Source organism: Brienomyrus brachyistius, chromosome 23, assembly GCF_023856365.1.
Source record: "Brienomyrus brachyistius isolate T26 chromosome 23, BBRACH_0.4, whole genome shotgun sequence".
NCBI lineage: Eukaryota > Metazoa > Chordata > Actinopteri > Osteoglossiformes > Mormyridae > Brienomyrus > Brienomyrus brachyistius.
The window spans coordinates 17,471,177-17,498,731 of record NC_064555.1 but is presented as its reverse complement, the minus strand read 5'-3'; the positions used below and the strand labels follow the sequence as shown (position 1 = coordinate 17,498,731).

The window sequence follows — 27,555 nt, the reverse complement described above, 5'->3', positions numbered from 1 at the left end:
GTGCGGCTGTGTGTGACTGTGTGTCTGTGTGTGGTTGTGTGCGACTGTGTGTGTCTGTGTGCATCTGTGCGTGACTGTGTGTGTGTGCGGCCGTGCGTGACTGTGTCTGTGTGTGGTTGTGTGCGACTGTGTGTGTCTGTGTGCAGCTGTGCGTGACTGTGTGTGTGTGTGGCTGTGCGTGACTGTGTGTCTGTGTGTGGTTGTGTGCGACTGTGTGTGTCTGTGTGCGGCTGTGCGTGACTGTGTGTCTGTGTGCGGCTGTGCGTGACTGTGTGTGGTTGTGTGAGACTGTGTGTGTCTGTGTGCGGCTGTGCGTGACTGTGTGAGGCCAGCTCACTTACCCTCCCCTGACCACCTGAATGGAGATGCTTTCCGGAAGCTGCCAAGGTGTGCAGTCGATGATGTCGGCACGCACCTCGATTGCGTTCCCGCAGAAACCAGGCTGATTGTAGATGAGCATCTGTAGGATTCAGGACAGAGGCGAACGCAGATATATAGATAACTATAAGCCAGGAGGGGGCACCAACGTGCAACACATATTTATTTATATTACAGTGTCTATTTATAATGCATATATTATACATGTTACAATGTCTGAGAGTGCTGGACACAAGATGCAGCAACAATATTACAAGTGTACATAAAATTATCGAAGACAATAGTGATTAAAACCGTGCAAAGTTAAGAATCAGTGTGTAAGTTAGGAACAGGTATGCAGCAGCTGGACAGGAGTCTGCAGTGATACTGCTGCGAGGCTGCAGCGGCCCGAACAGCAGGTGAGAAGCAGCTGAGGTGGAGACTTTGTGCCCCCCCAGGCATGACCGCAGACTGCGCTGGTGTGTGCGGGAGGAGGCCTATGGACAAGGCCCATTCATACCCGTCCTGCTTCAGAAACATGTCATCCCTTTTTAATAAGCACGCAGGAATGTAGGAAGGGCAGCCGCCCCACTGCAGGATGTGGAACACACTTTTACAAAGGTTATTTATGCTCGAGTCGCTGCTTGACATGTGACCAACGACGAACGGCAGCAATTAAATGAGGCCAAGCTTCCTCTCCTCGCAGCACATGCAGACTGCAGAGCCGGCTTGCAATTTCTGCCGGGGTGGCAAATAGTGTGTCAGGGTGAGATTATCAGTCACTTATTCAGCGGTATTTACAGTCACCTGGAATGCCGAGACTGCTGTGTTTGCCGCGTTTCCGGGTTTTAACATAGTTGGATGCTCTCTTGGCATGTAACCAAACATCCCGCGTCTGCATGTTCCGTCACATATAAACCATTATAACTAAGCACTCACTCCCTGATCAGCCTCTCTAAGTGCTGGTGGCTGTTGCCTCACCAGCAGAGCAGCGGCGTCTGCATGTTCCTCCCGATTTTAAGCGGCTTTCCCAGCACTGCAGAAACATGCGCTTTCGTGAGCTTGAATCTTGAAGACGTCCACAGTGTCTGACCTGATTAATCACCAGGACTCCAGGTTCATTACAACCTTGTACTGGATAATAAGTCATGGAACATGAACAGATGGAGCTATTGTCTTTCTCTTAAATATTTACATTTACATATATTTATTTAACTCTTTTACTTTATGGGTATTCTTGGGGTTTCACATAAAACGAATTACAATTTGTTTTATGGTTAATATTTCAGCGCCACCCAATGGAAATAAAACAATCAGATAGGGCTTTGGCTGGGATACACGGAGCAGTCAGATGTGAGTCAAAGGACACTGGCAGAAAAGGAGCAACGACGGAACATCATGGGTACAGCCGTCAGTCTGCCACCCCACACTGGTTGGCACCGAGAACCGACTCCCTAGTGGATTTTGGCTTTGACCGTGATCACAGTTCACACCTTATTTAGCAAGCAAGTCCACACTTTCTTTGTCCATAATGCTAGTATGTGCCACAGAGCCCCCCCCCCCCCCCAGGGGATTTTTTTCGCCATACTGGGGAGTATTTGGTTCCTCTCCTCTGTTGTCATCTGGGATTCTACAGTATTCTTCATTTCTTCACCATCCCTTTCCCTCCTTTGTAAATTATTCTGTATAAATGACGTAGGAATGTATAACATCACACCTATATGAAATGCCTTGGGTCGACAATGTTGTGAAAGGCGCTATATAAAAATCAACTGAATTGAATTCTTTTTTTTTTTTGGATATTTGGACACTGACTGTCATTTTGGCTATCCCACATTGTATGAGGTACCACACTGCTGCACCCAGTCTGCCGTAAGCTCACGCATGGGTGCGTATCTCTCACTGTGGAGCTTCTCTAGTCACCATAACCCAGTTGGACAAGCCCCTCTTATGCAATCATATAATTGTGTGACATTACTGCTTCTGCCACCCACGTTTTCAGAGGTTAATAGTCACTCTTACAACATCACGCTTTGTGGTCTGAATAACCCCACAGCAACACAGCACAACTTTCTCTAACTGCATCAATGCACTCAATTCAATTTACTAACTACGTTCCACTAAATATTTAATACAATACGCCTAACCTAACAAACACCATAGCCTAGTCTACTTTAAACATGTAAAGAACATTTACATTAACCTACAGCTGGGCAAAATCATTAACACAAACCATCCATCCATCCATTTTCCAAACCGCTTATCCTACTGGGTCGCGGGGGGTCCAGAGCCTATCCCGGAAGCAATTGGCACGAGGTAGGAAACAACCCAGGATGGGGGGCCAGCCCATCGCAGGGCTTAACACAAACCCTGTTTTATAATAAAGTGTTAAATATCTAATGTCAAGTACCGAAAGTGAAATACAGAATGGAACGGGAATACCCATCATGAAGTCAAAATATCGTAACAAGGACCATCGTAACCTGGGGAGTGTCTATACTTAGGAAGCCTCTGATTAGCTTAACTGTAAGTGCTGGGGGCAAAACACACACAAAATATGCAAAGCTGATTCCCAGCCAAAGATGTCACAGCGCATCTGGTGATGTAGACTGGATACCAAAAACATTCAAGAAAACTGAAAAATACATAAAATCTATCTTGTTTAATACCATGTAGTATTGTGTAATGTTGTTTTTTGTTAATATAATGTCAGAGTGTAACATTTAATTTTGTTTGTATAATATTCAGTGCAACTTTTTTAACTTCAACCATTCTCTGCGCACTCTTCTTCCCTCTGCTGCAATTTTTCCAAAGAACAGGCAGCACAAACAAAGGTGGGGTTGTTGGTTTGCAGAACTGAGCACTCACCTTTCCAGGCCTTGGGTTGAGTTTGCCATGTTCCTTTGCTTTGGTGAGCTGGAAAGACGAGAGGGAGAGAGAGAGAGAGCGAGAGAGAGAGAGAGAGAGAGAGAGAGAGAGAGAGAGGGAGAGAGAGAACACCAGTCAGAGTGAGGTAACATCACCAATTAGATACAATTCAGTGAGTGACATCAGTTAGAGAAAATTCACTGTCCCAGTTACCCAACTCATGTTAATTGAAACATGTTGTTTGAGACCCATAAGTAATAGCTATTATAACATTGTTATAATGTTGCTATAACATCATAACTTCAGAAGATTCTGGGGATAGGCAAAAATATATATAACTTATATATAAAAATATATATAACCGGAACTGAACACAATCCCCCCTCCCCCTCACACACACACACACACACACACATACACACATCTTTACATCTGTATATAGTATTTATTGTTATTTATTGCCTCTCAACTCTTTACTCTTTTATACCACGGCATTTTTGCACAAATAACCCTCGCTGCTACCATGCAGTAACTCCACTGTATGTTGTCTTGTCAGTTTGTACTGTTATGCTTGTGTCCTGTCTGCACTTATGATGTTGCTCTGTCTTTGTCCTGCTCTGTGTTGCACCATGGTCCTGGAGGAACATTATCTCATTTCTCTATATACTGTATGGTTGAAATGACAATAAAACCTACTTGACTTGACTTGATAACTTCAAATGACACAAAAATATGCAGCAAACTCATCTTTCCCCTTTTTACGTGACCCGCCGGATTTCACAGTGTACAGCCCTTATCTGACTCCTAATTCTTCTCATTTTGCACATAACTGGACTTGGCCTCCAGTAAAAAAAGGGTAGAAATACAAATTTTTCAGAACCGAAAAATTCTGAACATAATTAAAACCTGTTTGAATTAAAGTGCATCAATTAATCTGAGCAACATTCCACAGTCATGTTAACTTAAGGAGGGTGTGCAGCATGCGTGTGTATTGAGATGCGCAGTGTGTCGGTATATAAACACACACATAATGATATCAGACAGATGCAGACGAGAGTTAAAAGTCTAGCTAACACAAACCTACAAGATCAACCTAAAAGATGTGACACCGTCCTGCTAGCTGTGACATCATCCTGTTAGATGTGACACCGTCCTGCTAGATGAGGAAGGCATTGTTTCTCTTTGGGGTCCGTACCTTGGAGGGCATACAGGTAGATCCCTGCTAGAATGTAAACACCACAGCGACCTTGCGACTTGGGGTCAGTATCAGGATCGCTGCCTGCCCTGCAGTGCCAGCCCAGTGTGTTGATGACGGCAGTGCAGAAAACGCGGTGGCAGACAGGGGTGGCGAGCGGAGGACCAGCACTCAGGCCACGCACACTCATGCAAACATACACATACATATGCACACACACACACACACACACACGTGCCCACACACACACAAATGCACATATGCGTGCACACACACCAGCACACACACCCACACACACACACACACACACACACACACACACACACGAGCAGGCTTCGACAGGCAGAACATGCAGGTAGCCCCAGGGAACGCTTGTGCTTTTCCAGTGAAGAATATGACCCTGTGATTAAAGTCTTAAAATGAAAACAAAGTCGACATAACCTACCCTACTTTCCTAACCTACTTCCAGCCCCCCCCTCCCCTCCCTTCTCCAGCAAGATCCTACCCCATCAAAATTTCACCTAAAAATGGCAGACAAATGGCAGACATAACAAGGAGGCGTGGCCATGCAGGACCTGACAGATAATTGGGTGGGGATGCTTAATACAGGACAAACGGCTGAGTTTCCTCCCCATGAAACCCCCCCCCCCTTTCTGCTGACAGGTGTAACTCAGAACCAGAACTGCTGAGCCCCTGGCCGGATGCTAGCAGGGCAATAAAGCAGCTGCATATTTTCTTATGTCACAAAACACCTCATGATCAACAATAGGAGTTCCCAACCTCGATGTCTGTAGGGCTGTTTATGTCCTGCTCTTGTTGGGGGACCATCAGCAATTTCATAAATGTGAATAGAATGTCTGCGATGGGCTGGCCCCCCATCCTGGGTTGTTCCCTGCCTCGTGCCCATTGCTTCTGGGATAGGCTCCGGACCCCCCGCGACCCAGTAGGGTAAGCGGTTTGGAAAATGGATGGATGGATGAATAGAATGTGCGAATGAGAGGGGTGAAAAAAGGTGTGGTTGGAAAATATATCGTTTGTTTTTGGAAAAGAGCCAGCCCCACCTTCAAAACCTCAGCGTCCCATAACCTGGCTGGGAACATGAATCTAGAATGTATAAATACACACACACACACACACACACACACACGTTTGTATTCAAATCTTTTTGGGGACCATTCATTCATTTCTATACGAAAAACCTAATCCCAACTATGACAACCTTAATCCCTACCTAGCCGTAACTTTAACCATCACTAAGTTAAAGTATTCAAACAAAAAACAAGACCTTTTGCATTTTTAGTTTTATGACTGCAGTCACCTCCAGCACCACCCCCGACACACACGCACACACACACACACACACACACACACACACACACACACACACGCACACACACACGCACACACACACACACACACACACACACACACACACACACACACACACACACACAGCTCCTGTAGAGATTCAGTTACACAAACATAAGCACACAAACACTAGATTGTGTTAGGAACACTGCTATGCTCTGGTCTGGACTGACCATCCTATTTGTCAGACATCAAAATCCTAACTTCCCTATTCTAGAAGGTGTTACCACACGCCTGGGCAAAACTGGCCATATCAGCCCTGTGGGGTAATTCTCAGAGCCCTGTGTGATGGTTTAAGAACAAAAAAGAAGTTTGAGTCTATGAAAATGAGCACATTTTGATCCATAAGCCTTTCTATTAATAAGTACATAAGAAAACCTAACAAGTCTATTATTGTGTTTTTCATTAAACATGGCCGTTGATGTTGGATTTCTTCCTGTATAGAAAATACTCTCCTGCTGAGCGCTGCTGCAGCACCCCGAGAGAGCGATCGAGCTGCCAGACAGGTGAAGGCTCTGCTGTGAGCTCGTATAACATCGGAGGCCGGTTCCCATGGTCCAGCTCCCCCACCCAGGGTTATCCTTTAGACAGCAACCGCAGAGCAGTCAGGTGCTGTAACTGAAGCCCGGGTCACACAGAGCTCTTGTGTGTGAGGTTTTTGCTTCAGGTCTTAAAAAAGAAAACCAGGGTGGATCACTGCGAGTCATACCTAGTTTCAAGGGCCCGAGTAAAAGAGACCAGTTTCAGTAACAGGACACTCCACTTAAGATAATTCACCTGCGAGTTCGTCATGCACTGTGACCGTACAAGCAGGGGAGCAAATAAACGTAACGAGATGAACCGTGTGAAGCTCCTGCTCAGAGGCTCCCCTCTATTATTGCCTGATTCTAACACCACTGTAAACAGATCGCACTCATCCCTGTCCTCCCAGGGAGCACAAATTTATCTGTAACCCTTCACTCTACTGCAAGTTGCTTTGGATAAAAATGACAGATAACTGAATACAAGTAAAAGTTTTCCGCCGATCGTGTGTTAAACAAAAATGAAACGCCTTCGTTTTCGCTCACGTAATGCCCGAGTTGCGAAAAGCACTCACTTGGATCTCATTTCAGCCGCTTTTGTAGGCTCATGTATTCACAGTGACATCTGACACCACCCCTCCCCTAAGCCCTCAGACCCCTTAACCCTTGACCCCTTGCCGTACTCACATAAGCATCAGGGAAGGCCCTGTACTTCAGCACCACATTCTTGTCTGGCTCTGTGGTGGAACTGACGGGAGACACGTGCTGGGGTTCGTTGGATGACAGAATAGATCCGTTACTGCTGAGGGTGCGCTGCACGTTTAGCTGGCTGGGTGGTGGGTTAGCCCGAGGGAAAAGGTCCAGAGGACTGCTGGGCGTGTGGGTGAGCTCACCAGGGCTAGTCGCAGGAAGGCCCATCATTAGTGTCGTGCTGCCATACTCAGGTCCTAAGAGCGAGCTGGGAGGTGTCATTAGAAAGGACAAGTGGCCAGAGATGACCGGGTCACGTGTGGTGGTGGCACCTTCAGGCATGGAGGCCGTACGGAGCAAAGAGCGATGCGTTGAGGCCGGCCCGTTCTCCGTTGACCGATCGGCCAGGTAGCTTGAGAAAAGCAGGCTGCCGTCCAGGCGTGAAGAACCAGCCATGGAGACTCCATTCATCTGGGTCTGACGGGAACTCTGTAGGGTTTCCAGGAAAGGCAAGGACAGCGAGCGACTGCGTTGCCCAGGAGGTGACACCTCTGGCTTCCGATTCATCATCTCCAGTGGGGTGTACCGCTCTGCAGGCGAGCTCCTGCTCAGGCCGCTGTCTGGAGGTGGACTCAAGCTTCTGTAGAGCATTTCCACCTCTGGCTTCCTATTCATCATCTCCAGTGGGGTGTACCGCTCCACAGGCGAGCTCCTGCTCAGGCCGCTGTCTGGAGTTGGATTCAGGCTACTGTAGAGCATTTCCAGCTCTGGCTTGTGGTCTGGAGAGTGCGTGTCCTCCCGGATGGGCGGAAGTGAGCTGAAGGCAGCCAGTGGCAGTGGTCGGGGGGCTCTGTGCCTGGGAGGACAATCCAGGCTCTTGAGGGTATCTACCTGAGCGTGCATGTCGTTGGGGACGTCTGAGTCCGGCACGGTGGGGTTGGTTGGGGAGGGAGGGAGCTCCACACGCATGGCCCGGAAGACTCCAGAGAACAGGTCCTCTTCTCTTGGCAAGGTATGGTCGTCATCTGAGTACACCTGCGTGTCAAGGCCAGTATTTATGCTCTGCTCTCTCACCGCGTCACCTACAAGCGCTGTCGGCTCCACCCAGTCCCGCCTATCTCGCTGAACTTCGCTCAGCCAAATGCTGTTTCCAAGGAAACTAGGTGTTTCCCCAGAGTCTATGGTCATGGGTGATTCCTGAAACATACGGTGAGAGAGAGACTCCACCGGACTGTAGCGCGACAGAGAGAATGGCATGGAGGAGATACTGGATTCAGGTGCATCTGGATCAGAAACAAAAGTCTCCTCCACATAGTGAACCTGCAGGCGAGTCTCCTTTTGGTCTGGTTTTGGCTGAAGGCGGGCCTCCTTGTAGTCTGAGTCTCGCTGAAGGCGGGCCTCCTTGTAGTCTGAGTCTTGCTGAAGGTGGGCCTCCTTGTAGTCTGAGTCTCGCTGAAGGCGGGCCTCCTTGTAGTCTGAGTCTCGCTGAAGGCGGGCCTCCTTGTAGTCTGAGTCTCGCTGAAGGTGGGCCTCCTTGTAGTCTGAGTCTCGCTGAAGGCGGTCCTCCTTGTAGTCTGAGTCTCGCTGAAGGTGGTCTGGGTCTCGCTGGTAGGCAGAGCTGAGGCTAGGAGCAGTCTGTAGCCTGTCCGTACCATCTAGCTCCTGGCTGGGGTCTAGCCGCTCACTTGCATCCACCAGTGATACCTTGTGGAAGCGCTGCTTCCACTCTCCCTGGGCATGTTGTGCCGGAGCAGGCCTCATGCTGAGGGTGGTGCTCAGAATCGTCACACCTGAGTTCATGGCGCCGTCCCACCCAGGGAATGTTTGGGGCCCAGCACTTTCAGAAACAGGTTGCTGTGGGGCAGCCGAATGGAAACCTACAATAACCAGGGACCTGAGAGGCAAACGAAGTGGAAAAAGGCAAGAATTATCCACCCAAACAAATGTTATTTATGTGTATTCAGATTCATTTTATATATATATATATATATATATATATATATATATATATATATATATATATATATATATATATATAAATATATAAATATATAAATGTGTCTGTGTGTCTGTGTCTGTGTGTGTATTTCTTCATACTGCAAAGCTGCAACCTTGCAAGTTTTTCCCTGGAATGCATTAGTAATTGGACATAGGAATACTGGAAAGCAATTGCTACATCTTCCGTCTAATATGCATCCATCCATTATTGTAACCACTTAATCCCCACTGGGATCGTGGGGAGGCCCGAAGCCTATCCCGGGAATAACGGGTGTAGGCAGGAACAGGCGCCAACACACAGCAGGGTCTTCCATCTAATATCATCCACAAATATCCATTTGCCAACCCTAATAAACTGATTTTGAAACCACAAAATAAGGAAAAATAATTGATTTTTAAAGTGAATGAATGAAACTGCTTGTAAATGGCAGCTATAAAAACCTGCACCACTATTGTTTTGCTATTACAAAGTGTGTTGGCAAAGTGCTCTTTCTGCATCTTATTTCGCTGTATATATGCTAAATGGTAAGAAGGAAAGTTAAAGGCAACGCTGCCTATGCCATTGGCTACAAGTTACTGGCCCAAATCTCAGGGACGGAATTGCCAGGTGCAGGGAATCTCACACACACTGGACACTTACTGGACACATACTGGACACACACTGGACACACACTGCCATGCTGAAGGATCAAGAATAAAGGGCTCTGTCACATGCATGACAGTAGTGGTACACCAGCAGTGAATTGAACTGTTATAACAACAAAATGAGTCATACAAATATATAAATATACAAAATAAATCTATAAAAGTAAAGGTATAAAAAAAAAATCATAAGAAAATTTGAAAGAAAAATATCAGAGAAGCATGTCATCAGCGGCAAAACAGCAAAATGCTGAGGTGGTTTTGGCGTGGCCTAGCCCTGAGGAGATGCTGCTTGGGAGGAGCCTTACATGCTTATGACTAAGTAAATAAAAGGATAAAGCAAAATACTGGGGAAGAAAAGTTAGAAAATCCAGAAATTGTGCTATGTATTTATTGGCTTTACACCATTTGTATCTGCTGCGGTGAAAGCCGCTTCACCATAAAAACCAGTGCTTGGTTTCAGTGCGATTAAATCAACCAGCAGAGGTGAGCGTTTCGACAGGAGCTTCCTCTGCTTCTCAAACAGTCCCCAGGGAACCGACAAAAACCGTGCGCAGGAAACAGGTCAAAGAATCCCAGTGTTCCCACCACAGCGGGTACTGAAGGCAGCGGCGTGTAAAGCAGCGAACACCCACAATGGCGCTGCCTCGGGGGCCAAGTCTACAACGAAACAGAAATCAGTAGAAGCTGCGAATGGACACACTCACAAGCCTGCCTGCCTTCTAGCATAAGTGCAGCATTAAGGGCAGGAACCAGCCACGGATCATGCAGTCTACGGATCAGCTGGTTGGCGTGAGATTTGCAATTTGAGACTAGTCTGCACACACATGTACACACATTTTCATGTGTGTAGCAGTTTTATTACCTTGTGAATAGTCGGCAGCGTTTGCAAACTGTCCCAACGGTTCTGATTAAGCTAATTTTAGTTTAGAATGATGTAATATAGATTTGCCATGAGATTTCTTGTGTCAGTGTGAGAAAGCTTGACCGACACGTCAGATGCGTCTAACTAGAGGTGCCGTATAAGAACAGACCTACATTATGTGATTTGACACTGGAAAGCACCCCCTCCCCCCCCACGAAGAAATCTGAGCAACGGGTTTCTCTCCATCATCTTCTAATACAGACTGTAAATAGTTTTGCCACCATTTTGGACAAACCTCACCAGCAAAGTTATTGACACCTGTACAGTTCAAGTTAACCAGCGAGGGCGTCCGGCCAAAAAAAATCACTTGTCCATGTGACGCACCTTAAGACACTGCGGGTGAAAACGGAGCCAGAAGAGTCATCATTACAGGGCTCATTGGCATCACACAAAAAAAAAAAAAACAGAAAGGGGTGTTAGCGGCTGGAATTCACGGCTGACATGACAATTAGCCGCACTTCTGCTTGGTGTGTGTGGACGTTATTTGGGTGTGCTTAACAGTCCTGCATCTGGAGCACTGCAGGAACACGTCACCCTGCCTCTGCAAGGCTCGTCGCTCTCATTCCCGCACCAGGTGTGGCTCACTAGCTCTCCAGTTCTGGCCTCTCAGTTTTTACGCAACTGTTTCGCCTGGGCTTTATTCCCTGACACACTAGCACCTCCATGTGGACACTGGAATATACTGCAGCTATCAATCTCCCATAACCACATTCCTCATATTGACATGTCTCTGCGCACACGCCCATTGCTCCAGTAACTGTTTTATCACAATGATTTTCCGGATGCACGGCCGTGCTCCACTGACGTGTCAGACATACTAACTTTACGTAACCTAGGCCCATAAGAAAAATTTCCATGCACAATCGAGTTAATTTCACCACATGACACTACGAATGAGGCGTGTCCACAGCCCTGTCAATAACATATGACATGTTTGTAAGTCCTGCCAGTCACAGGGGATAATTACACAGATACGGTTTCTCAAATAAATGATATCATATAGTTCTGGAAGGACTGAAAATGAAATAGTTTGAATGGGAATCTTGGACAATTGACTACAGGTCAAACATGTGCCCTCAGGTCAGATGAGTTATCTGAGCAATAGTGCCAGTGACAATGGTGGCAGAATGAGGAAAGTGGTGGTCTGTGAATGAAGATTAGACTGATATGATATGAGGTAGCTGTGGATTCAAGGCCAGAGATGAGCGTGCCGTGGAATAATCGGTAACAAGCCTGGCCCCCACACACACCAGGGGCAGGAGAAGAGAATCAGTTCCTCTAACAATTTTTTTCCATGTTATTGATCTTATTTAACAAATGTGTCCAGTTGTACAACTAGCCAACTTCCTGCAAACCATTTTTGGATTCACCTAGAGTTTCTCCTGCAGCACCACTCACACCCAGAGTAGTTAACATCTCCTATAACATATTGGTTCAAAAAGATATTTCAGGCAAAGCAAGGAGCCCCCTGGAGGTGGATATAGGGCTCACATATTTCCGGTCAATGACCCACAAACAAAACAAAATATGCTAAACATGTCAAAGATGGTTTGGCAAACATTCACACACAAATTTTAGTGAAATTACAAGAACGGCTTCACATGGAAACTGCTGAGAGCTACAGGACCATGATATTTAACCACTGCCTTCTTCTGCTTGTCCAGGACAATCTGGCGATCTTACACTCTAGAGTAGCAGCCAACTGTTACCGGTTATATGTTAAAGGAAAGTAAACCAGGATTGGCTACATGCCTCTATGCCACTGACGCGTATCAAATGTGATTTTTCAACGTTCAAAGGACACTCTTACAAATAACGACAAAAAAATACAAATCAAGACTATAAAAGAATTTGAAGTTGTTTTCAGAGCTGAGGAACTTAATGTTGGGCTCAGTGAGCTAAGCCTGTGTACCTGTAATCAGAAGGTTGAGTAAGGCCCTTAACTCCCAGCTCCCTGGGTACTCCAACAGGTGGCTGCCCTTTGTTACTCTCCAAAGAGCAAGCGGAGGGAGATGTAAAAAGACAATTTCCCCATGGGGATCAATAAAAGTATCAATTATTATATTTTATACATTTTCTAGGTTAGGGGTTGGTACCAGTACAGCTCACCTGCTGTATCTGGTGTAAATCAGACAGATCAAAACATGGCACCCTGACTGATTTTGCAATAACGTTTCCAGTATTCATTATAAATAAATTATTAATTATTAATACTTTATGCATCTCGTCTTACTCCTATATATTAAAGGAAATATTACATATTACTTGGCTGAGGCAACAATGTCTGCAATGACGATCTCTGCATTTTTAGCCTGGAGCTGTGGTTAAAAAAAAATACACCTCAGCACTTTCAGCGGTTCACCTTGGGCTTCCAAAGTGAGCAGACAACGCAGCAGCCAGCGAGCCAGGATGAATTTCTGTGGGCGTGTAATAAAAATACGTCCCATTAAAAGCCTGGTAATGGGGAGGGCAGAACGTGTCTGTAGCTGTTCGCGGGTGTCTCCCAGGGTGAGAATATTAGAGAATAACCCCCCCCCAGCCTGATGTCAGAGAGGACGAGGGCCTGAAATGGGGCTCTACTTACTGCTCATGGGAAGAAGACCCACGTTTTTCCCCGCTCCGTTCCAGGCGCTCTGTGTGAAAAGCCGCATGCGTGGTCTCGGGCGCCTGTGATGCCGCTGAGGCTCCTGGGAGCGCTTCTGTGTCGGCCCTCTGCACGGCAGCGAGGCCGATAGAGACACCTTCGGGGTCCTTGGACAGGCCGTCGGCTCTCTCTGTGCTGCCCGCTCGTCTCCGGGCCTCACTGTAAGTGACTGCTTCTCTTCCTTCCTCGCTGTCACCGGCTGTTTCTGGTCTCGCCACGCTGTCCTGAAGAATGAGTGTGTTGGCCTCTCTCCAGGCGACAGTCAGTGTCCTCTCAGCGCCTGCAGCCGCTCCTGTGCTGTCGTCTGTCTCTCCGCTCCGGGGATTCCGGCACTGAGATTCTGTTTGGTCTCCAGGTTGCTTTTCTGTCTCCAGAAGGGCCGGAGCAGACGTCCCCAGCCCTGCCCCCTTCTCCTCGTGCCCCTGAGTAGGCGTAGCAGCCAGGCATTCCTCAGATGCCTGCACCTGACAGACAGGTACGTCTGGTTTCAGCACCGATTGAAAAGGCCACTGAAGACCCTCCCCACCGATGCTAATGAAACGTTGCTGCTTTGATTCTCCAAAGCCCCACTGAGGTCCTTTCTGCTCTACATTCTCTTCCATCTCTCTGTGCTTCTTCTCTCCAACCCACTCCCCTCGTCCATAGCCCCTTTCCATTTCTTCCTTCCCTCCTTCTAGATTTTCATCACACATATGGATAGAGGAATCTTCCTTCTTTTGATCTTCCTCACATAGTTCCTCTGATCCTGGGAAAACAGCAGAAACGATCCCAGCCACTTTCGTGACCTTCCAAGTACCGTGTGAGTCATCAGTCCGGTCAGGTTTCCATGCTTCCTTGACGTCACCGGCCAGTATCAGTTGTTGCTCCTGACCAGCTATCTGAAACGTAAGCTGCTTGTCACCCTTTCCCAGTTCTCCCTTTTGTTCCCTCATGATAGCCTCCATCTCCTGATGACCTGAGCTCATGGGCTCTGCTGCACCTTCTCTTCCCATCATAGCCCCTAGGACTTCCATCTTGGTCCCTGTTCCATGGTCCAACATTCTTGGCTTGGCATCCTGTTCCTGACACCTAGCTCCTAAGTCATTGTCCTCCATCCTCACCTCCTGGTTCTCCATTCCCCCTTCCATCTCCTTGGCCCCAGCAATACCTTCAGCCCAAATGCCCCCGATCCGTAATTCTACTTCTTGGTGGTTCCTCCATTGCCCTTGATCCTCCATCTTCACCTCAGGCTCCAGGTCATTCATCCTCACCTCCTGCCCCTCCCTCCATGGCTCTTTCTCCTTCTGTTCCATGCTCACCACAACCTCCTCTATTTTGACTCTGGTGCCCTGGCTCTCTCCTGTTTCCCCCATTTCTTGGTCAAGTCCTGGCTTGTAGTGATAGATGCTTGTAAGAGTGGATAGAGCAACACACTGAGAAAGAGAATGAAAGTCAGAAGTGCTGAGAATGTTTTTTTTTAGGGTGACAGGGTCACTGATGTCAGAAGTAGGCAGCAGTGTAGCGGACGACTCGGCACTCAGGAAGCGGGGGGCAGCGTCCGCAGGCGGCTCAGAGCGACTGCTAAGGTACAAGCCTGGAGCTTCATGGTTTGTCCCTACAGAGTTAGTATCATTTCTGGGGGTAGATTCATCATTGGTGGTAAAAAGGCCTGTAAGCCAGGTATCTGTATGGGACTCAGTGGGAACGGTTTCTAGGAAAGTGTCACAAGTATCTAGTGAGTAACCAGCCTTTGGATTTATTGTAGAGTCGACCGTGATTTCAGCGTGATCTGAGTGTGTAAGGCCGGAATCAGCATTACTGAGGAAGCAGCTTACATTAGAGAAGGAAGCAGTAATGTCAAGAGCTGAGGACACGCTGTTATGAGAAGGTTGTAAGAGATCAGTTCTGATGAGGGAGGAACTGTTTTCAATATTACTGAAAGAGGAACTTAAAACTGAGGAGGCAATGTCACTGCAGAGGGCAGAGTCCATGACAGATATGGTGGGGTCTCTGTTATACAGAGAACTCTCAATTTTAGTCAAAGTGGGGACAGTGTCATCTGAAAGGGACTTATTAGTATCAGTAAGTAGGCGGTCGTTGTTAGGCTCAGTAAAGTCTGTATCACTATGGGTATAAGAGTATCTATCACAAACGGAGGGCTGTGTGTCAAAGAGAGAGGCAGAGAGGCCCATTTGGGACTGGACAGGTTGAGATTCAAAATGAGTTGGATGGTAAAAGTCAGTCTGGACAGAGTTAGTGTCGTCACAGAGAGAATGTGAAGGGTAACTGGCAGCAGGGTTTAGATCAGGATCAGAGAGGACATAGACAGATGGAGCAATAACAGAAAAAACTGAGTCAGGGGTGGGAATGACTGGGCGGCCAACATCTGCCTCAAATGTTGCTTGGGGACAAACGTTGCTGCTGGGATGCTTGTCAGCATGGCCCGAGGGGTCAGCATCAGGGAAGACAGCATCTTGCTCGTCACATTCTGCAGAGAACAAGCAGCTTGGCTGTGGGTGCCACATCCCAGCGAAGCCATCTTCAGTGGACCTAGTGCTGAAAGGATCTTCTAATATCTCAGACCATTCCTGGGCCTCCAAAGAGAGCTTCGGAAGCTGCTCTCCTGGTGGTGAAGAAGCAGAGAATCTGAAACGCTTGCTCTGATCCCCTGGCTCCCCGCTACACTCCTCTCGCTCTCGCTCCTGAAAGCTCGGCTTGCAGGCGTCCAGCTCCGCCACACTCTGGGAGAGCCCAGGAGAAAGCTGCGACTTCTTCTTCTTCTTCTTCCAGCCAAAAGAGAAGGTGTGGAACTTCTTCTTACGCAGGTCAGTCTCTGAGGAGCTGAGCGACTCCTTCTGAGTGACAGAGAAATGAGAAGACAGAGCAGGCAATCAGGCAGGAGCTACGCATCAGGATTTATGAAGTATCTCTCTATTTACACCCTTTCCACAGAATCGACTGACATGCCCTAATTGCTTCAACTGCAAACACACATGACTTCACAAGCAGCTCTCTTAGCCCTACCTAGCAGAGTTATTTGTGCGCAAGTTTAAACTATTCTTAGGATAAAGAAACTTTCTTGACTATTAAATTTCACTCTGCCTGTCCCAATCAGGCACTGAGAAAGTGAGGAAGTCCATCTCAACTGCCCTTTCCCCAGACACAGATTACACTTAAAAAAATGAAAAATATTTAAAAAAACAACCATTCACGCCCTGCTCCCATGAAAAATGCCCTGGACTCCACCCTGCCTTCAGTCCTCCGCCCACAGCTGTGGCATTCCAGCAATGAGCTACATCCACTGAACTGCCCTCACCTTTAGAGTGGGGGGGGGGGGGAGGCACGTCATGATACCCACATTCCACTGATGAGCAGGCAGACTGGCCAAGGTGAGTCATAAAATGCTAATTCGTCAAACTATTTATGGATGCTGTCAATGAATAATAAAGGGTTTGTGTAAGATGTGAAACCAGCTGATTCTTTGATACCACAGAAAGAATTCCCTGATGAATGTATGACTATGAAATAATAATAATAATTATAATAATAATAATAATAATAATGATCCCTGAGGGGAAATTGTGTTTTCCGCCTCCCTCAACTTGCTCTTCGTAGTGTAAGCTGTCCGCGAAGGGCTGCCACCTACTGGGGCACAGAGGGAGCTCGGGGTTAAGAGCCTTGGGGCTCCCAGGGGGCTGGGGGTTCAGGGCTTTGCTCAACGACCCACAAACCTGCTGAGGCTAACAGTAATTCCTCAGAAAGTTATTACAGGCAACCATCGCTGACTAGACACTGGAAAGAAAGTAAGAAATTTGGTGGTTAAACTGTGGGAACCAATAACCAGACTGACCATTTGTTTGGAATAAGTGTTTCTTATACTTATTCCATAAGTGAACATTTCCATAATTTGTTAGCATCCTAGAGAGTATGTGTGCAGCTGCTAAGCACTTTTGCTATGAAATACATAAAAGGCAATGAGTGAATTACAGATAAAGTATAACAAAAATAACCACATAAATACCAAAAACTGTCAACTGACAAAGTATTTGCTGTGGAATGGCAGCTGGGAGAGACCCCCAGAGCAGGTAGCGTAACCTACAATGACAGAGTGTTTGCTGTGGAATGGCAGCTGGTATAGACCCCCAGAGCAGGTAGCATAACCTACAATGACAGAGTGTTTGCTGTGGAATGGTAGCTGGGAGAGACCCCCAGAGCAGGTAGCATAACCTACAAAGACAGAGGGTTTGCTGTGGAATGGCAGCTGGAGAGACCCCCAGAGCAGGTAGCGTAACCCACAATGACAGAGTGGACATGAAGGCCTGGCTCGCAATGTCCTTTCTACAGGGTGGGCCATTTATATGGATACACCTTAATAAAATGGGAATGGTTGGTGATATTAACTTCCTGTTTGTGGCACATTAGTATATGTGAGGGGGAAAACTTTTCAAGATGGGTGGTGACCATGGTGGCCATTTTGACGTCGGCCATTTTGGATCCAACTTTTGTTTTTTCAATAGGAAGAGGGTCATGTGACACATCAAACTTATTGGGAATTTCACAAGAAAAACAATGGTGTGCTTGGTTTTAACGTAACTTTATTCTTTCATGAGTTATTTACAAGTTTCTCTTTGTTTACAGCCATTGACATGTCGCAGAGGTTAACACGTGAGGAGCGGATAGAAATTGTGTTTATGTCTGGTGAACTCAGTAACCGGGTCATTGCAGCTATTGGTCTGACACTAACCCACACTGGATAGATCCCTCCAAGACTGTTGGAACAAAAAAATTGATGGTATGGTGTGGTGTATGGGGTCCAAAGATAGTGGGGCCATTCTTCATCAATGGAAACCTCAAGGCCACTTTTATTAAGGTGTATCCATATAAATGGCCCACCCTGTAGTTCATCCCAAAGGTTTTGATAGGGTTGAGGTCAGGGTACTGTGTGGGCCAGTCAAGTTCTTCTACACCAACCTCACCCAACTATGTTTTTATAGACCTTGCTTTGTGCACTGTGGCACAGTCATTCCCAAAACTGATCCCACAAAGTTGGGAGCATAGAATTGTCCAAAATGTCTTGCTATGCTGAAGCGTTAAGAGTTCCCTTCCTTGGAACTAAGGGGCCCAGCCCAACCTCATACCATTACCTATTCACCAAACTTTATATTTGGCACAATGCAGTCAGGCAGGTAACGTTCTCCCAGCATCCGCCAAACCCAGAGTCATCCATCAAACTGCCAGACGGAGAAGTATGATTCGTCATTCCACAGGACACGTTTCCCCTGCTCCAGAGTCCAGAGAGCCACTCTGTCCGACACTTGGCATTCTGCCGGTGATGTGAGGCTTCCATGCACCTGCTCAGCCATGGAAGCCCAGTCCATGAAGCTCCCGGCTTGGTTTTTGTACTGCGGTTAGTAAGTTTGGAACTTTGCAGTTACCGAGTCAGCTGGGCACTGGCGGGTTTTACACGCAATGCGCCTCAGCACTCAGCAACGCCGCTCTGTTACTTTGTGTGAGTTTCTGTTGTTTCGAAATGCTTCCACTTTGCAAAAATACCACTTAGAGTTGACTGTGGAATATCTAGCAGAGAAGAAATTTCACAAACTGACGTATTGCAAGGGTGGCATACTACAGTATGACAGTACAATGGCTGAATTCACTGAGCTCTCCAGAATGACCCATTCCTTCACAGATATTTGTAAACCTGACTGTTTGGCTGGGTGCACCTGTGACAGAGGGGTTTTGTGAAACACCAAGTGTCTCAGAAAGCTTCCTGTAGCTGCCATTGTTTTTATGCATAATGTAATTACTTCTTCTCTCAGATTACGTAAGGGCTTGTTTTTCTTTGTCATGTTTGCAGCTCAGCTAGGAGGCATGCATAGGCTTGATTTATATATGCATCACAGCTGCAAAAAAATAAGTGTCAGATTCACAGCCCCAAATATTAATTGCTTAAGCTTTGTAGACTCACAGACTATTAAGTAATAAAAAAATACAGTATTATTGAATGCAGGTGATATAATTATGATATACATTTTCATTATTCATTTAGATACTTTATATCACTCAAATAACACTGATGTACTTTTTAAAGAATCAATCCCATCAGAAGAGTTTATATTTGTAAACCCTTACAGTTTTAGTAGGGATTGTATAAATTTCACTGCAGTTGTAGTTCGGGTGCTTTTGTGACACTAACACACAGACCGCTGTGAAAAGAGGGACTTAGGTCTCAGTGTCTTGCTGAGCCTTTGCCCAGTGAAATAACACTTTTGCTCCCTCTGCTGGGTGACATTGACATAAGCACTCAGAGAATATAATGAAATTATCACAGTGTTATCGATCTATATAATAATTACTTAACAGGCTCAACAGGCACCCTAAATCTATACCACGGACCTGGTATATAAAAACAAGGTACACTTATTCACAATCATTGATTCATTAAACTGGGTAGAGAAAAGTAAGGAAATAAATGACACTCTGCAGTCTTAAGGGTATAACGACATGCATTATGGCCAGCAGAATAGTACAAATCCACAGGAGGCCAGCGCTGCTAAATAAGTATGTACAATACATGGAATTTCGGTTTAATGAAAGCCTCTGTTTATGAGCAGAAGTGAATAGTTCAGGTCCAGAAAGTAAAAATCCAGACCAAGATTTAGTTTCAACCAACCAGTATTGAGTATAAAGAGTTACAGTCAATCAGACCCTGTCAATCAGACAGTAATCAACTGGTTGGTTAAAACAAAAACCCTGGTGTGGATTTTTACTTTCTGGACCTGAACTATATATAATTGCTAAAACGATTATACATTAGAGAACCAGATCTGGACAGTACATAAAGGGGACTGTGGGGTCTCCAGCACTCTGGCACGGCCATCTGTGTGATCTGTGTCACTTCTCTCCTACACTCACTGTGTCTGTCTTCTGCTGCCTACGAATCGCTCTGACCCTTTGTATGCTTTTGCACGCTTGATTTGGTTATGCAGACAAGTGGCTACTTGTGATAAATCTCTGTACTTTGCTTGCCATTTTCATATGTCTGCCAAGCTAATAAATTATTCTGATACTAATTCGTACTTACATGGATGACAACATAAAGTAGAAAACTAGTTTATGAAGTTATTTGAGTTCCTAGTCAGAATAAAGGGGGTGGTCTGTGGTGTAGCAGCTTAGCACTCTGTGCCTGTGGTCGGAAGATTGCTGGTTCAAATTGCAGAGTCAGCAGAATTATTTTCACCATTGGGCCCTTGAGCAAGGCCTTTAACCCCCAGTTGCTTAAGGGATTGTCTAAGATTCAACTGTAAGGTGCTAAATAAATGTAAATGGATTATTGAGCACTGCTATAAGAGTATCATTAAATGGGGCACTTTCATTTGCTCAGGCGAAAGCTGAACCCACAGCTCTGAGAACATGAGGTTACCCAGTGAGCCACCGTGTCACCCAGACACTGAAACAGTCAGCATCAAACACCAGCCGACACAGGCGGGATCACATACCAGCCGGCACAATCGGGATCAAACACCAGCCGACACAGGCGGGATCACATACCAGCCGGCACAATCGGGATCAAACACCAGCCGACACAGGCGGGATCACATACCATCTGGCACAATTGAGATCAAACACCAGCCAACAGAGGCGGGATCAAACACCAGCCGACACAATCGGGATCAAACACCAGCCGGCACAATCGGGATCACATACCATCTGGCACAATCGAGATCAAACACCAGCCAACACAGGCGGGATCAAACACCAGCCGACACAGGCGGGATCACATACGATCTGGCACAATCGAGATCAAACACCAGCCAACACAGGCGGGATCAAACACCAGCCGACACAGGCGGGATCACATACGATCTGGCACAATCGAGATCAAACACCAGCCAACACAGGCGGGATCAAACACCAGCCGGCACAGGCGGGATCACATACAATCTGGCACAATCGAGATCAAACACCAGCCGACACAGGCGGGATCACATATGATCTGGCACAATCGAGATCAAACACCAGCCAACACAGGCGGGATCAAACACCAGCCGACACAGGCGGGATCACATACAATCTGGCACAATCGAGATCAAACACCAGCTGACACAGGCGGGATCAAACACCAGCTGACACAGGCGGGATCACATACCAGCCGGCACAATCGGGATTAAACACCAGCGAACACAGGCAGGATCACATACCTGCCGGCACAATCGGGATCATACACCAGCCGACGCAGGCGGAATCAAACACCAGCCGACACAGGCGGGATCACATACCTGCTGGCACAATCGGGATCAAACACCAGCTGACACAGGCGGGATCACATACTAGCCGGCACAGTCGGGATCAAACACCAGCCGACACAAGTGGGATCAAACACCAGCCGACACAGGCGGGATCAAACACCAGCTGACACAGGCGGGATCACATACTAGCCGGCACAATCGGGATCAAACACCAGCCGACACAGGCAGGATCAAACACCAGCTGACACAGGCGGGATCACATACCTGCCGGCACAATCGGGATCGAACACCAGCTGACACAGGTGGGATCCAACACCAGCTGAAGCACACAGATCTTACTCTCAGTTGCCCACTAAGTCAGCCCTGGCCTCGACTGAGCACCTGAAACGTCTGCAAACTGCCTGACAGGTGAGATCCGGCAGCACGGAGAACCGGGCACCATCTCTGTTTGTCTTGCCATCCCACATACACAGTCTGCCAGAAGTCAATAAAGAGCCAAGGACAAACAGCGGCTGCAGAACACAATGGACCACAGTGAACCCAGAACAAACACGCAGCCCGCAGCTGCACATCGTGACAGTGAGTCGAGCGCTTGCTCATAAAGCCAGACACTACGGCTCATAAAACTACATGTTTAAATAACATAATAATGTAAATAAATGATCATTATATAGTTGATGCAGGATACAGAAAAAAACATTTCACTCTGTTGTGAAAGGCGCTACATAAAAATAAACTGAACTGAAATTGAATTTGTGATGCTGAGTTTATTATTTATTTTCTTTAAGCCCACAAGTGAATTGCTGGTAACCTGGCTTGCAGTGTAAATGGCGCCTGTAGAGATGGTGGTTACCTTCACTGCCAGCTTGTGGAAAATGCAGGAGATGGTAAGAAATCGTTTGGGAGGGACTTTTGCACTGGGTGTGTGTTTCTCAAGCCATTTACCAGAGAGCTGCCACTGACTCACCCAAAAGCATTTTAGACAGAAACCCCAGCATCGGGGTAGAGAGTTGCTCAACCGACCTTTGACCTGGGGTCCATGCTGTACACAGATGCAGCGGCATCGTGGTGGATGTTGGGGCGGTCGAGGACATCTTCGCTCGTGTCGGGTTCTCCTGGGCTGGAGGACAGAGGAACAATGAAGATAGGTCCACATGAAGCGCATTACACGTACAGCTCTGGAAAAAAAGAGACCATTTTTAAATCCTAGTTTAATCCTGGTTCTAAGGCCGCAGTATATAAAAACAAGGCGAAGTAGGACATACTGGGAACGACCAGAAACCAGCCAGGTAGAGGGTAGAAGCAACTTTCTAAAGCCAGAAATTACCGTTAAATTATCCTGCAGTTTCTCATGAATCGCAGGATGACATCAAGTGACCTTCAAAAGGAATAGGAAACATTAAGTGCAGGTGTGAAGTGCACTGCTAGGACAGTTCGTATCAGGCTCCTAGAGGCAGGACTGAAGTAGTGCTGCCCCTATCGACTATTTTACCGAATGGTCAATTAATGCAAAGGATTCATTTTAATCACGTAGACCGTTTAAGTTTTAAGTAAAGTTTTATTTTGACAGCAACAACCTGCATGTCACTGCAGGTCTTTGGATAACAGACGCCGGCTTTTCCACACTATACAGTCATTACTTTCGCCCACAATTCGATTCGAGCATTAGTAGTATACCTAAAATACGAGATGTGTATTGTGTATTGTGATGCCAAAAATTTTATAACCTGTATAAACTTGTCGTATCTTTATTGTTAAAAAATGAGGTTAGTGGAGCACTAAGTGCTATGGTTTTGGTCAATCAAGCAATAATAACTTCTTAAGTACGTCAGAATAAATGATCAGTCATCACATGCATTGTACTGAGTATATCTCTTGACCCTCTTGACATATTAACACATAATTAAGTGTAAAAGCTCATTTCACAATATGCCAGTGGATGCTTTGGAGGGAAGAACTGCATTTGCACACAGCAATAGGCACTTGTCCAGCCGCCAGATCGGTACAGGGAAATGTTGCTTGAGATTTAGCAAGAGCAGAGCTATGAGGGCTGACAGGTTCCTCCTCCGGGGCCCAGCGGTTGCTGCCAGCTCCTGTCGCTGATAAACACTAAATAATCTGAAGCACTCAGAATAACAATGCGGAACGGTGCCCCTCATGCATGTGTGTTTACAGAGACAGGAAAACAATGTGTCACTTGTTAAGAGGACAATGCCTCGCTTTGAAAGACCTTGAACGGTCCCTTCCTCCAGGCTGCTTGGAGCTTTTTGTGCTCAGAAGAGCTTTGGTTTATACTGTAGAAGAAGACAAATTGAGACTCAAAAACTTTGCACTCGGTCCAATACATGAAATAGGGATGAAGCTGAGGTGTTCAGTGTTTGTTCAGGGAAAGCCAGCAGAACCCAGCCTCTTCTCATCTCCTTCTGCAGCTAATGCATTTTAACCTCTGACCCTCGACTGAAGAGGGCAAAGGTCATATGTTTGGAAGTAGTTACACAAAATTACCCAGAAAGCCTCTGGTCCTGCAGAATATCACCACCATACAGGAAGTTGTGCAGGGAGAGCTGTTAGGCACCTTTTCTGCCCAAGAACACCTTCAACATGAAGGCATTATCAAGACTGGCATGCACCCAAACGGCTGCATGAGCAACGAAGTTCCACAGTCAATATCCTGCTGTACAAAAGTGCAGGAGACATGTGCCAACGCAGGTGCATGGATGGCGGGCGATTCTCCCAAAGACATGAGCCGCTTTGCTGCATGCCACACCCCAAGCAGAATTCTGCATGGGCCACACGCTGAAGAGTCACTCTCACTGCGATTCGACACACTGATAAACTTTTCCTGATCTGAGGAATCCATGGGTGAAGACCACACCCTGCCATCTGTGCTAAGCCAAGCTGGGCCCAAGACAAAAGCCCAAGAGAAACAGGACCATAAAACATGAGCACTTTACTGTAAAAGTAGCATATTCTAAGGCACTTGCAACTTATTTTACATGCTTCTGGGTAATTTTGTGTAACACTACTTCCAAACACATGACTTTTGCCTTCTTCAGTCAAGGGTCAGAGGTTAAGACGCATTAGCTGCAGAGGGAGATGAGAAAAGATTAAGTATCTTCTGTTGGGTTTCCCTGAACAAATATTAACGTCATCTTCACCCTGATTCCATGTTTTTTTTTTTACCTGAATTTGTCCTCTCCTGTAAAGTGGCTTATCTCAAAATAACAAAACAGAAGAAAATAAACACATGGAGACTGGAAAGCTTGACACTATGACCAATCCAGTGGGGTGGAGAGCATTAGTCACCCTAAACTGTTCTTGTTAGCAAAGTATATTAAATCCACCCCAAGCAGAAAACAACGGTGCATTTTTACCGTGCAGTATCACAGTTGTTGAGTCTCCTGGTTTTTACCCATCAGGGTCACTTTTAAGTTTACAGCCACCTCACAGATTTAAGATGCAAATCTCACGGGTTATCAAGCTGCCTAACTTAAAAAAAATGCAAAATGACAATGTTTTGCAGAGTGGATATTAAAGGAGAATCAATCGTGTGGGCAGTTTCACCACGGCCACCTGGTCGGCTCACTGCTTTTACCAAGATATACAGGTTTCTGATCACGCATCTCACTGTTTTCACTGCAGCTGGGCCAACATGTGTGCAGTCACTGAACATTACTGTTCGGTCATCTTCACTGACGGCGACACGATTGCTGTTGTCCTGGCAGGACTGAATAAAATAATTTGGGATCACACAGCTACCAGAGCAGAGGGAGAATACTAGAGTAAAATCTGTCTCCCGGGCCGAAGCGCTGTCAGAATGCAAAGTAAAATGCCTGAAGTGCCTTGCATTGGGTAATCAGCGCCCTGAACATACTTCACCTCATATCAGACATACTTTCAGGTAAAGCTGGAGCAGGGCTGAGTTTCTGCCTGAAGATGTCTCACCCTGGGGGGGGGCAGGCTGGCGGTGGTAAACTATGCTGAGTGGGGGTTGGGGGGGAGGGGCAGTGGGGAAGTACTGCTCTATAGTCAGCCTGGATTACAGCCATGCCATACGGTTTGAGAAGCGCTGAGAGTAAGCTATAGCCTTAACATAAATGATCACGTTTCTGACCCGAGTAACCAGCCCAAATGTAGGGCAGCGCAGGGGGAATTCTGCTGACTCTCCTGGTTAGCCACTCATCACGTGGAGAGGAAGACAAGGGAGAGTCCCAGCAGGCAGCACTCACACATCCGCAGCGGGAGGTACAGGGGCTGGCCGGCCCCCCGAGCTGACAGGCCTCGCGGATGCAGGTCACTGGGGGATTTCAGCCCATCGCCACCTCAACGGGCCAATGTGTGTCATATAAACCATATGACACAAAGCATGCAAGATATTGAAGGGCTCATCATTACAACATCCTCTTAGGGGTTAGAAAACTCTATCTATCTATCTATCTATCTATCTATCTATATTGTGAATACACTGTGAATCATTTTATAGCTTCGAATTTTTTTTCTAACTTGTTTTGGAAATATTCTAGCATGTGGAATATACATGTATTCATAAAATCCAAAAGCAAATACCCAAAGGGAAAAAAGTATTGTGTAAAACGGAAAAATAGGACGTGCAGATGTTTTTTCTAAATAACGATTAGCAACGAACAGAAAAATATACATAACTATATATATAACAGAATAACATATAAAAATTCGTCAAAGGGGTCGAAACGGGCCGATCTGGACCTGGACTACTGAAAAGTGGATGGTCGTGTTTTTCCAGGACGCCTGCAGTTCTCAGTTTTGCTGACAAATGTCAGTTCCACATAATTGCTTATATTCACATTAATAGCATGTCTCTAAATATGCAACAAATACACAGTAAATCAGAACACAACGTATAACTTAAGAAAACAAAAAGTCACACATTTACCTGGAAACTCCCGCATTTTCTTCGTCAGCATCGTCTGCGTGTGAAGCGTATTTCTTCTTCTTCCACTTGAAGAGTTTGAAGGATTTCCCACCACTGTCCTTCTCCCCCGAGCTGGCCAGGTTTGCCTCGCTTTTAGAAAACAAACTTTTCAAACTCTTCCTAGCAAAGGGACTTTTCCCAGCCATTATTCATTAAAAAAAAAAGCCCTCCAGCTTGCTCTCCTACTTATGAACTCCGGCGCTGCCTTCTGAAACTACGTGGGATTTGCCTGAAGAAAAAAACACGACAATATGGAAATTTGTGGAAATGTTTTAGGAATCAGAAAGGAGCGGTCACTCCTCTCTCCTTATCACTGAGCGGATCCTTTGCCCAACTGCTGGCTGATGTCGTTCCACGAACCTGTACGCACAGGTGTCACATACAGCCTCGCTGCCACGCCTCCCGCCGGCGGCCGGAGAGGGAGGGCATGCTGAGCATCGATCCACGGACACCCATCTCACTGACAATCTGTGTCCCTGGCAGCCATTCACAACAACATTTCACTAATTCAAGTATTAGAAATTCCAGCTCTAAACCACTAGAAAGATAACTGACTTAAGTGCTGCGTAGCGGCATAAATCATTACACACGATTGCCCGTATTAGAGATCTACTACGGTGTTTGATGGCTCGTTGACTGCACCAAGTTATACAGGTCTCTTATCATCCATCTCACTGTTTTTACCTCAGCTAGATTAACATGCATGGATACTACACTATAGAAAATTTCAGTAATTCATGAGAATTTCCTTTATTAGTTATTATTGCTATTAAAAGAGCTTGATCTAAATAGCAGTATCTTTATATTAGCGTAATAATATTTATCAGTTTTTATTAATACTCTGTTCAGTTCTCTGTTATGGAGCTCCAGCATGACTACCTGCTGCTGGATCACAGCACCCCTCCATCCTGTCCTGACATCAGCTGGATCTTTGCGTTTTATACCTGGACTATACACAGTTTTACTTTATAAACTGGGACTTTGCTATTTTGGACTTCCTTTGCTGGTCCTAGGAGGATGGGCTGCCCCTTTGAGTCTGATTCCTCTCACGGTTTCTCCCTATTAGTGGGTTAGGGAGTTCCTTCCCAGCGTCACCTCTGCCTTCCTCACTGGAGGCGTTGAGCGAGGACAATATAAAGCTCTTTGAGACAATGTATTGTTACAAAAA

The 27,555-nt window shown here is 46.3% G+C and overlaps 1 protein-coding gene across 8 annotated transcripts in view; it reads right to left on the bottom strand.

Annotated features, from left to right (window-relative positions):
* The window catches only part of crybg2 (crystallin beta-gamma domain containing 2), a 39,935-nt gene extending 13,190 nt beyond the window's left edge, over nucleotides 1-26,745 (bottom strand). The window contains exons 1-8 of one of the 8 annotated variants that reach the window (XM_048992651.1): nucleotides 26,349-26,745; nucleotides 22,460-22,556; nucleotides 13,149-16,042; nucleotides 8,557-8,893; nucleotides 8,458-8,523; nucleotides 6,997-8,424; nucleotides 3,226-3,273; nucleotides 342-460 (exon numbers count right to left, since the gene is read on the bottom strand). In XM_048992651.1, the coding sequence (XP_048848608.1) occupies nucleotides 342-460; nucleotides 3,226-3,273; nucleotides 6,997-8,424; nucleotides 8,458-8,523; nucleotides 8,557-8,893; nucleotides 13,149-16,042; nucleotides 22,460-22,556; nucleotides 26,349-26,533 (5,174 nt within the window). In that variant the 5' untranslated portion in view covers nucleotides 26,534-26,745. Of the gene's footprint in view, nucleotides 1-341; nucleotides 461-3,225; nucleotides 3,274-6,996; nucleotides 8,894-13,148; nucleotides 16,043-22,459; nucleotides 22,557-22,763; nucleotides 22,815-25,665; nucleotides 25,902-26,348 lie in introns of those variants that run through there. The other 7 variants (XM_048992649.1, XM_048992648.1, XM_048992650.1 and 4 more) reach the window with 7 other exon arrangements.
* Between the last annotated feature and the right edge of the window lie 810 nt (nucleotides 26,746-27,555).